Genomic DNA, 11633 nt, shown 5'->3' on the forward strand with positions numbered 1-11633 from the left:
GGTACATCTGACGTGTCAGTGTCTTATCAATGGGGTAAGAGAATTAATCTGGAAAATATTCCCCTGAAGAAGTTGGGCATTATGTTAGAGGCTGCATAGGCTTTGGTTCTGTTTAGATTACAATGGTGTCTCTACAAAATATAACTGATGACTGTGAGAACCTGATCTGTAGCAGGTCACACAGAATGAGGGCATTCTAAAAGCCAAAGAGGTACATATAATTTGTTGTACTGTGATAGAGCCACTCAAGTGGCCTTTGAGCGTGAATCATACATGAAAGTTGGGGTGAGGAATGGTTAGATTTGGTCTTACAATGCACCATGCACCAATAGCTTACATAGGGAAGAGAGCTATGTACATAGAGGTACCCATGGGGAACAGTGCAATAGTGTGTATTCTATTGCAACTCTTTGTGGAAATCAAAACCGTTGATGGCTGCAGTATTGCCTTTCAGCAGAATCCATGACTCAGTGGTGCTATTATGGAAAATCTAGGGTCTACTATGTACAATTTCCGAATTGTAAGAGGACTTGCCACATTCAAATAAGCCCAGGCTGGGAATCAAGAGCACTCTATGCAAGGTGCTTTGTTCCGTTTTCTACCTGACCTCCTGGAGCCTCCATTTTCCATAATTCTCTTCAAAGTACACTATATTACAGCAATTTACAAATATTCTCAGCAACCACCATCTGTTTCTTTTTTTGGTTTTATTTCTTAAGTGGATAAGGGGTTGTCTAGTGTTTCTCATGGGCCATCTTTTTGCAAGTCTGCATCTCAGTTTATGGTAAAAATATGTTGTAGTATTTGGTGTAGGTGTCTGGCATAGCTTCTATTTAAGAAAGCAACAGAACCACCAGCATAATTTGCATAACCTGTTATAGACTGATTATTTTGCCCCTGAATCATACATTTAGTAGCCCAAGCCCTCAGTGGGTTCATGCTAGGAAGAAAGGCTTTGGGAGGCATCTATATGTAGACTAGGTCATGAACATGAAGCACAACAATAGGGTCACAAGAAGAAGCAAGAAGGGAACCATTTTCTGGATAGACGCACCATAGGAGGCCATGTGAGGTCTTACCAGGAAGAATGCTTTTACTGGGGGTCTGGCCACACAGGCACCTGAATCTCAGACATAAGTCAATGGAAGTGTGAGAACAAAATCCCAATGTTTAATCCACCTAGTCTATAGGAATATAGCTGCTTTAAAAAACTGTTCCTCACCATAAATAATTTTTCTCTTTCCTCTGTGTCTCTCCTTCAGTCTTACTAACAGATGTACTGTTTATCTACATTTTATTTCAAGGATGACCAAATGTATGCCAGGGAGTTTGAAATGAGATAACAAGCCAACAATAGAAATGCATTAGTAATAGAGTATTACCAATCATAGTAATAGACAGTCACTGTGAAGTTACTATGGGTTCTTGGGAATATCAAGTAACAGTTAATGTCTTTTTTTTTAAAGAAAGAGTTTATTAAATAGCTTTTGGTATTGATATGGAGTAAATCAGTCATTTAGTAACTACAACATTCAAAAGCCTATGAATATAAAGTAGGGAAATCCCTTCATCTTCACTGGTTCTGGTACAGAATTAGAGAGCTTCTTTAGTATTTTCTCAAGGATTCTGACTAAATACGATTTTTAGAATTTCTGTTATTATTAAGACTTTTATGATCTGTATGGTTATTGCTTCTTTCTCTCTTGCCCTCTTGTTCAAACATATATCTCTTACATTTTTCTTTAATTATATGTATGAATATTTGTCTTGCAAGCATATCTATTAAGCACATGTGTTCCTGGTCCAATGGCTGTCAGGGAGGATATCAGATCCCCTGGAACAGGAATTACCGGCTACTGTGTGCTAATATGTGCGTTCCATTTGTACTGAACCCAGGTGCTCTGCAAGAGCAGCAAAGATTCTTAACCTCTGAGCCATCTTTCCACATCACCATTTACCCTGTTTCTGGAGTGCTAGGGATTTAACCTGAGGTCACATGCATGTGCATATTATACCACTGAGTTACCACCCCACACTTTCCTCCTTACTTTTAAGGAAAATCTTTTTGTGTGAGTGCATTTGCATGTGTGATTACCATGACATGGCATGTATGCAGAGCTCACTGGATTCTGGTTTTTACCTTCCATTTGCTTGTGTCAGGGTCTCCTTTTTAATAGCTGCATGTGGCAGGTTAGTTGGCCCCACAGTTTCCAGGATTCTCTGCCTCTGCCTCCTGTCTCTCCACAGGAGTGTATGGATTTCAGGTGCATAGATGGCTTTATGTGGGCTCTGTGGGTCTGAACTCATGTCTACAGACTTGCAAGACAATTGATCCATCTCTCCAGCCCAGTTATGGCTTTTCCTGTGGTATTACTATGAAGAGAGGACATAGGTGTGAAACTCAAGGTTATAGAGGAGTTGCAGCAGCAGCTGGGGGCAGCTAGTCCCCCTCCACCCACAGTAAGAAAGCAGAGAGCAATGCATGAGTGCAGGTGTTCTATGTTAGCCTCCCTTTCCATATACACAGTCAGGGATCAGCAGCGAGGGAACGGGGCCACCCACAGTGGGCAGCGCTTCTCACCTCAATTAACTTAGGCAAAATCTTTTGCAAAAGCAAGGTCAGAGGTTTACCTCTCATGTGATTCTAGAGTCTGTCAATTAAACCACCCATCACAAAGTTAAACCTAAAAGCAGGTGTTGATTGATATGAAATAAATTTGTATAAAAGTACAATTACTCGTTCTGTGGCTTACAGTCAGGGATCAGTAGCTAGGGAATGGGGCCACCCACAGTGGGCAGTGCTTCCCACCTCAATTAATGTAAGCAAATAGTTTCCCAAATACAAGTCCATAGGTTCATCTCCCATGTGATTCTAGAGTCTGCCGATCAAACCACCCATCACAATGTTAAACCTAAAAGTGGATGTTGACTTATATGAAATAAAGTTGTATAAAAGTGCAATGACTAGATCTGAGGGTTTATTCAAAGCGAGTAGATAGTTTTAACACTAGATTATTTACACACATCTGATCCCCTTGCTACAGCTAATGTGGATATATGATCACTAAGTATGGATAAATCCTGTATGGTCCGAAGAACCCAGTATGTTATTTTGCAATATCAGTGTCCAATTTTTCTGTCATTGATTCTGATTTTTGACAGCTACAAGATTTCAGCCTAATCAGAAACCAAGTTATTTTTTACACATATCTCTCTGAGAAGAGCATTAGCATCATCTGTCACTATATCAAGGAAATAATATTTTAGGTAAAACAATTTTTGAACATAAACATTCTTAGCAAATACATCCCTTTTAGCCAAATGGAACTCTTCATAAAGTCTTGAAAGTCTTTCTTGTATTGTTTCTTCCTTTGTAGTTTCAAACACATGAGGAGATTTCATCTTTGCCTTGAGCTGATCCACCGACACTTGCCAGTCCTTAGCCAAACTCTGCAAGGATGCATCATCCACTCCAAAGACAGCTCGATAGAGGTTCATGCTGTACCTAAGATTCTCCACATCATTGCCCGTTAAGACGATCAGTGAAGGGACCATATTGAGTAGGGCAGTCGCTAATGCTGTGAGCCAAATGCTCTGCTCCAGAAACTGCCGCTTTCTTTCAATGGCCGCATCTGTAATACTTGGCAAGGAGAGCATAAAATTGTGACGTTTGTATACAGGGAGAGTATTCACCACCTGGTCCATCAGTATTTGGAAATCATAGTCAGATGAGATTTTATTAGAGATCAAGAAGATGGGCGGTTTCTCAATGTTATGCTCCTGAAAGGTCCTCGCACAACTGCTGCGGATCTGCTGCAGGACCTTTTCTTTGTCAAAGGTTTGTGGTTTGAATTCCTTCTCATTTTTCAAGTCAGAATCCACCTTGGTTCTCACAAAGTAGAAATCCTTCTTCATCCTGCGGATTGCTTTGGCAAGGTCTATATCATTTTTCATAAAGCGTGTGGCAGAAAGAATGATGAAGAAATCATACTCGTTTAATTTCATTTTCTTCAGATAATCTTTGGGTGGGAAATTTGTGGTTCCAATCCCAGGCAGGTCCCAAAAAACCACATTGGGAATCTTGGGGTGTGTGTAGGGATGCCTCTCCATGGTAGTTTCTACCACACCAGTTTCAGCTGCATCTATATCTTCATGCCCAACCCCCCTCAGGACATTGATGAAGCTGGACTTCCCTGCTCCAGACTCTCCTGTCACAGCAACATTGAGTGGGGTGCCATCAATTTCTTTTAATGCATTAGTGATAGAAGAGTTTGCCACCTGAATGTTTCCTTTTGACAAGTTTAACTCAATTGAAGCTAAGGTTTCTTGAGGAATGATTTTGTTTTCTACTTTAAACTTCTTAAAATATTCGTTAAAGCTGGAGGCCAATTCTTGGTGGCGCTCATCCTTAGGTGAAGAGAACCGCTGACCCATGACTGTGAGCAACTAATGCACTGAAGGAAAGAAGGAAGAGTCAGGAGGATGTTTATGAAATTTAAGATCTATATTTTATCAAATTTCATGTATATTGCCACATACCATTCTTGATGATTGCAGTACTACATCCGATCTCCCACTGTGTTCATTTTACACATCTGAGACTTTGTGTCCTTTGACTAACATCATCCTATTTCCCTCTCCCACAGCTTTGCCCATCACCCTGCCTTCCACCTCTACGAGTTTGGCTTCTCTAGAGTTCACCAATAAGTGACACAGTAGGGCCATTCTTTCTGCAGGATCTAAAACCATCACATGAGACTTTAATGTTTTAGTCTCCTTTGTGTCTTTGCAGATCCATCTTAACATTCAGTCTGCTCTGTGCCTCTGAGTCATTTAGAGTACATGACCAGAGACCCCTCACATTTTCCATTCCAGAATAAATCAGCTGTATTTTCATGGCCTCCCTGTTGGTTGGAATGACTGATTGCTTCTATTATTCATTATTATCTATGCTATTTGGCCTTTGTGAACTTTTCAGTCCTCATGGTATTTTTAAGAAAAATATTTTTTCTTATTTGTCTTCTTAGTTCTGGTAATGTTCCTCACACTTTCAAGCCTCTGGTTGTCACGCAGTCCCTTACTTATCTGCTCGGCATGTTTATTTTCTCAATTTGCACTTTTGCCAAAGTCTCTTATTTTTAAGATTTCTTCATGAACCTTTCTGATCTCTAATATATAACACTCTTCCAATAAAGAGTTGAATTGAAGGCCAATGGACAAGTTCTTTCCAAAGTGAACTGGGAGACTTTGCAAAATATAATGCATATTTATATGGGGTGTAGTGTTGGCCAGTCCAGTCACCATTGCCACACAGATTTGTCCTAGGACCAAATTCTTTAGAAGAGACTTGGCCTCCCTGAATAATTGAATAAGAAGCCAAGCCAGACAAAATCCTGTTAGGCACATCACCCATCCCAATGGATGCTTGGTCCACATAGATAGTACAAGCAGGGCACCTGCTGCATTACAAATGAACATGGACAACATATTTAGGAAACATGAGAAAGAGCAGCCAGGAGGCTGAGTTGATATAGATCACAGCAACTCCTGAAACTTGAATTTGCCAATCTGTATTAGCTCTTGTGTTATTTTTATAAGCTTGACATCATAGATGGCCCTGTGGGATAGGGTGATCTGGCAGCACTAGGTCAGTTACTGTAGGAACAACAGGTGTAGATGGACATGTATAACTCAGTCCTACAGCATTGAGATCTCCTGGTAGATTTTTATGCATCATTCCCTACTTCGCAGAGTCTGGGAAACCAGATCACAGAGGCCATGAGCAAAGAGGGCTATCAAACTTCAGGTACCATTAGACTCTCTCTATTCCTTGGATTCTTGTAAACTCTGGACACAAGAATCTATCATGAGATTGAAAACAGGTAAAGCTACTGGCCTTCCTATAGAAATATTTGGGTACTCTGAATGCTATATAGCCATGTGAGATTAGCCTCCATGTGTGGATGCTCAGGTAGGACAAGAACATGTATCAATCTGTTATTGACTAAGCAGGGCAGGTACCTTCTTGGTCAGATTTCTTCCCATATTCAGTTCCTTCAAACTATCCTTTTCTTTATTGTCAGCTAAGATGATATTGTGAAACCTGGCAATTCTGAGAGGGATTTTTGTCCATCCCTTTAAAATGAGCATGCTCAGGGAATGTAATTCTAAATGGGCTTTCTTAAAAGCTGGTCTACCCCTATATATGGGCCACATGAATAAAATTGCTATGCTTTTTTTTTGCTAGGCATTGAGTTAAAGCATCACTTTGGAAATAGCTCCATGCCTGCTGTGCCTAACTTAGGTAATAAGTATTTTTCCAATGTGTTATATTTTGCCTGTTTATTTTGGTGTAACCTCACTATTATATGGATTAAATGCAATGAATTTCTATTGTTGGTTAATCTAAAGTGGCCTGTATCAGTACAGACCCTTCTCCACTGCCAGAGATAAAGCCGGGAAGGTAGACATCTCAGGGTCCCGGATTCCAACTCTTGTATAGCCCGATGGTTCTGAGAAAGCTTTGTGGCCTTTCTGATTCTTCAGATGTTTTTTCCATCCGGCCAGTGTTGGAGGACCCTTGAGTCAACTCTTCAAAATTTCTAGCTATCTGAAGTGTTAACCAGGGGCACCTTATTTTGTAAAGCAACCCTAGTTTTTGTTGGTGATCATTTCAGAAATGATAGTGGTTTGGTTTCCATACCTCACACCACTTTTATCCCTAGGTTCTTGCTCCACCGCGCATAGAGTTCTCGACTGCAAGCATGCACTGTAGGCTTCTCATCAATCACATGGCACAGACCCATAAGAAAAGATTCCCTGTTCTGCCACATGGGCCCGATCTCAGAACCTCTGCCTTGCTGTGTCATGCTGTTCTCTGCCTGTCTATCCATGGCATTCACAACCCTTTTAACAAATCTCCTACTCAAGCAACAGTCTTCCCCAGTGTGCTTCTAGAATCCCAGATTTTCCTAATAGTATAGAGATAGAGTTTCTCATCGTATAGACGTGCATCCCAGGGGGAAAGTTTGGGATCTGGGTTTTGTTTTACTGATTAGATAATTTGTACTTTCCATAGCTGTGTAGTCTCTAGTTTAAGGAATCTGTGTGTTCTGTTCTCTGTCCCTTTTTAGAGCAATGACTGTTGCATTGTGGGACATAGCTTCATTTATGGTAACAGTTCCTAGGGCAGGTTCTGACAAATTGGCCTGATTAAGCTTAGGACCCTATGAAAATCAATCATTTAACATCCCTCCCAGTTTGTCAGGGCAACAAATACCATTTCCATCTAAAAGTTGTTTATTTATAACATCTTGTCTCACAATATTTTAAAAAAGTAAAGCATCTTCCAAGAAGTAGGATACAAATATTTGAAAGGTTATACATATCCTGAAATATATCTTTTAGAAATGGTGAAGGAAATGAGTTTTAATTGGTTTTGTTTAAGTCAGAGGATGGCTGAATATCAAAAAAAATTATATGGGTATGACTGAGTAAACTTTAGTTAAAGGCTATTAAAATTCCTAAAGCCAAACCTCACTACACAGACACAAATCTAAAATTAATCTTATTTATATCAACAAAGTTCTCTTAAGATACTGATTTTCTTTGGGCAACATTTACAAAAGTAGACTTTAATTAAAATAACATTCATCAGAACCATAAGATAAAGGTTGTGATAAGTCACAAAACATTGTGTCCAATAGCAGTTCATGGCTAGTACATAATACATTTTTATACACATTTATGGGATTAGATGTTTCAATACCTAAACTGGTATGCACATTTTTTGTATAAATTTCTAAACTTTATGTTTCCTTAAGGCGGTAACTGTTCCTGTTTCCTGCTGAAGGCCTGACTGCTGGCAGTGCCAGGCCCTCAGACCCAGCACCACTAGAAGCACAGCAGAGCATGGTCCACAACAGCCACAGAGCCAGACCCTCTTCCCCACACTCAGAAAAGTGATGTCTCTACAGGGTGGTTGGGTGCTGCTCAGCTCCTGGCCTTCTGGCTAGGTGACTATTGCTAAAATGCCAGGGTCCCCTCTGGGTTTTGTTTACTTGTCTGTCAAGCTGGACAGACATCCAGCTTTAACTCTCAGGCAGCCTCACTAAACCTATTGGAGGCAGTGAGGGTTGAGGGTGGTGAAGTGGGAGATGGAAGGAATGTCAGATTTAAGGTATTCTAATATAGACTGAAATTAACTATTTGGTAAAAAATTTGGCCACTCATAAAAGCTGAGTGGACCCGGATGAAAATGAAAGTAGTTGCATCTATCAGGGCAATCATGATCCTGGATCCTCTGCATTTAGTCTGGGGGAAAGTTCCTAAGACAAAAGTTGCTGGGAACTTTTTACAAAAGCCTCCCATCCTTTTGGTCCCCATGCCTTGGTCTACTTATGTACACTCTAAAACTATCTCAGGCCAGCTAAATGATTGAGCAGGAAAGGGTACTTGTTTCTATGACAGATGATCTGAGTTTTAATCCTAAGACTCACATAGCAGACAGAACTGACTTTCACACCTTGTCTTTTGACCTCCACAAGCATACTCTAGCATGTGAGCACCTAGACCTGGTGTATGAGGACACAGAGAATGAATACATAAATATTATAAAAACAAATATAATGCATTATACAAAATTCACAAAAAGCTACTGAAGAAGAAAAAGAAAATAAACAAGAAAAATTTGCATTAAATGTCTTGCACAGAACATGACCACAACAAAAGACAGTGCCGTGAAATATTAATTAGGACAAAAGGATGCATTTCTTCACTAACACACCAACTTCACAATCAAAACCAAGAAGTTAAAGAGGATTCCCTCATTAAAAATGTCCCTCAGCATCTACTGCTGCTGTTTTTCTAAATGGGAAGATTTCCTTCTAAATATTTTGACTATACCAGAGATTAGTGATGCTCTCGGCCTTGCACAGACAAGCGTTTTGTTGTTTTTGCTCATTTCCCATTTTTTGCATTGAGTAGTATTTTAATGCACAGTCTCCTAACTGGTCAAACCTGGTGAGAATATGTAATGGTTGAGTGTTCATTCTTAGATAAAACAGTGACATCTTTATCAATCTCCCACCCTCACCAAGTTCAGAAAACATCGCAGAAGAGCCAGAGGCTGGAGATGGGGAGAGTGACATAAAATAATATCTTCTAAATATGACATGGCCTCTGGGGTTACCTACAGGAGACACACATAAGATTTATCTTGTTCTCATTTCAGTATGAATGAGATCAGGGGCACATGAAGCCTTATCCTTATGTTAGGATTAGAGATTTGTAGGGGGAGAGAGAGTCATTTTTCTTCAGATATAGACCACTAGAAAGTAGCAAATGATCAAGTAAATAACCTTACAACAGAACAAGGAAATGATCCTGATTAAAATCAGTGGAGTATTAAAAAAAAAGACAAGAAAACATAGGGAGAATAATGGATAGAGGAAAGATCCAAGAGAGAATAAGAATGGAAAAGAGAGAGAAATAGTTGGTGAAGATGATAAAAACGCAACAGAGATGCATGATTTCGTTGTACAAATATTTTTCAAACAAAAACTATCCTAGAATTGTTCCCCAGCAAGTAAGCAGAAACATCTTACAGAGGCTATCCTTCACCCAAGTCTAGCTTCCACTGTCGTGTAAAACAAATATCCTGAACCGGGTAGAAAGGGACAGAAAAGAATACTGGGCAATAACAAGATTGACACAACAATTTTCATATATTCTCTAGTTATAATTCACAACACATATATACCAAAAGGCTCATTTTCATCTAACAAAGAAAAAAGCCCAAATCTAAAGCAAATGGTTAAATTTTAAATAACTTGGTTATTTGCTTTAGGTCTATCTAAACGTGAATAATTACCTAAGAACATCTTTAAGTCAGTCCTGCCTGCCTCCAATTAAAGACCCCTAGCTTCCAAACTGAGAATCCCAGCTCTGAGGATTCCTCTCTAAATGTCTTGTTACTCACAGGCTCCCTAGGAAGAGACAGAGGAGGGTGAGAAGTCAGATCTGAATTCCTAGTTACCAGAAAATCCTGTGTCCAGGGGATGCTCTCACTGCTCAGGACAGGAACAACCTTCAGCTGTGCTGGAGTGTTTGCAGCAGAAACAAGAAAGTTGGGTAGCTCCTTTGTCTTGACTTTTGTCCCACCTTCAGAGTGTGCTAGCCAATCACATAGGAGGTGGAGTCCAGTTTTTTTTTTTTTCTGAATTGCCTGCATTTTAAGAACAGGAAAATGAAACTAAACTAGCTTTTATTTTTTTCTCATTGATTTCACAATCGAAGGAAGTAGAAATCTCTGTAATAACAAAGGTGCATTTTAGCCTAAGGTTTAGCCAGTGTGAGGAGTTCGAGGATCAGCACACTGATAAGGTTAGAAGTTCTTCCATGACCCATTAGAATTTATTTTCTCTTGACCCCCGTGTATCAACTTGTTTTTGTATCAAATTGACACAAATCATAGTCATCTGATAGGAGGGAACCTCCAAAAAAGAAAATTTCCTTCCTAAGAGTGAGCTGTAGGCACCCTGTACAACATTGTATATATTAGTGATCGATGGGGGAGGGAGTAGCCCCTTATGGATGGTGCCTGCCTTGGGTTGGTGGTTTTGGGGACTAAAAGGAAGCAGGTAGAACAAGACATGGGGAGCAACCAGTAAGGAGTATCCATGGTCTCTTCATCAACAACTGTTTCCAATTTTGCTTCCCCGTTTATTTCAAGTCCTGGCTTCCTTTGATGGCAAACAGAGATATGGAAGTGTTAGCCAAATAAACCCTTTCCCCTCCAGCTTATCTTTTGGTCATTGTATTTCATCACAGATATAGAAACCTTAAAATAACATGGTAACAGGATCTTCCATGTTGTTTTGAGAAAGAGTGTGAAAAGACCTTGGAACTTTGGTCTAGAAATCCATTACGAGTTCAAAACTTGATGATGTTTTCTTTGGTAGCGTGGAAGATAAGAATGTTGAGAGTGAAGCAAACAGTGGAGACCTAACTTGTGAAGTTCCAGAGGGAGTTTGTGATTCACTTCAAGACCAAAGATGAGATCTGAGTATGGTGAGCTGGGACTAAAGAATTAGCTGTAATTAACAAGAACAGAGACAGTGGAGTCAGTCTTTGCTTTACTGGAACAAGAGATGCTGGTCAACTGGAGCTAAGAAATTAGCAGTGATTAAGAAGAGGCCAACACCACTTAAGCAAAGACACTTAGGAGAGGTGGTTCCTCAGAGTCGGTGCATAGGAACTGTGTTCCAGAGCCCATCAAAGTTTCATATCTTACTAGCAGCCTAACCTGGTAACGTCTAAGAGTCTCTCAGGTGGTTTGAAGGCGTGAAGGGGTCATGGAGAGCAGCTGTGGTTTATCACTGTGAGAGGCCCAGATAGGCGATTGGAGAAGAGGCAGCCTCAGTATTAGTGAAGCCCCAGGATAGAAGGGCTCATGGAGAGAAGTGGAAGCTTGGTTGGCACCGTGAAGAGAGTCCTGGTGTAGCTATTGTTGGCAGCCTCATTGTATCAAGGGACTCCATCCTTTTTGGAGATATCAGACCATGGGATGACCAGGAAGGACAGTAGCAGCAGTGGGGTGGAGCCAGTCCTATCAATGCTGCAGAGAGTGAAGC

At 40.3% G+C, this 11633-nt stretch overlaps 1 protein-coding gene across 1 annotated transcript; it reads right to left on the reverse strand.

The window, feature by feature from the left end:
- Window positions 1–1090: 1090 nt before the first annotated feature.
- On the reverse strand, window positions 1091–10104 carry LOC121440650 (interferon-inducible GTPase 1-like). The gene is made up of 2 exons (XM_041641439.1): window positions 10037–10104; window positions 1091–4454 (listed from the first exon to the last, which is right to left on the reverse strand). The coding sequence occupies exon 2, from the start codon at window positions 4432–4434 to the stop codon at window positions 3178–3180; it is 1257 nt and encodes a 418-aa protein (XP_041497373.1). The 5' UTR covers window positions 4435–4454; window positions 10037–10104; the 3' UTR covers window positions 1091–3177.
- Between the last annotated feature and the right edge of the window lie 1529 nt (window positions 10105–11633).

The sequence above is a fragment of the Microtus oregoni genome, unplaced genomic scaffold (assembly GCF_018167655.1).
Source record: "Microtus oregoni isolate MIOR12 unplaced genomic scaffold, Mior012 000069F_ref0000032, whole genome shotgun sequence".
In the NCBI taxonomy this organism is placed as follows: Eukaryota; Metazoa; Chordata; class Mammalia; order Rodentia; family Cricetidae; genus Microtus; species Microtus oregoni.

Coding starts and splice junctions, on each gene's coding strand:
- LOC121440650 (XM_041641439.1), bottom strand. CDS start 4,434: ATGGGTCAGCGGTTCTCTTCACCTAAGGATGAGCGCCACCAAGAATTG.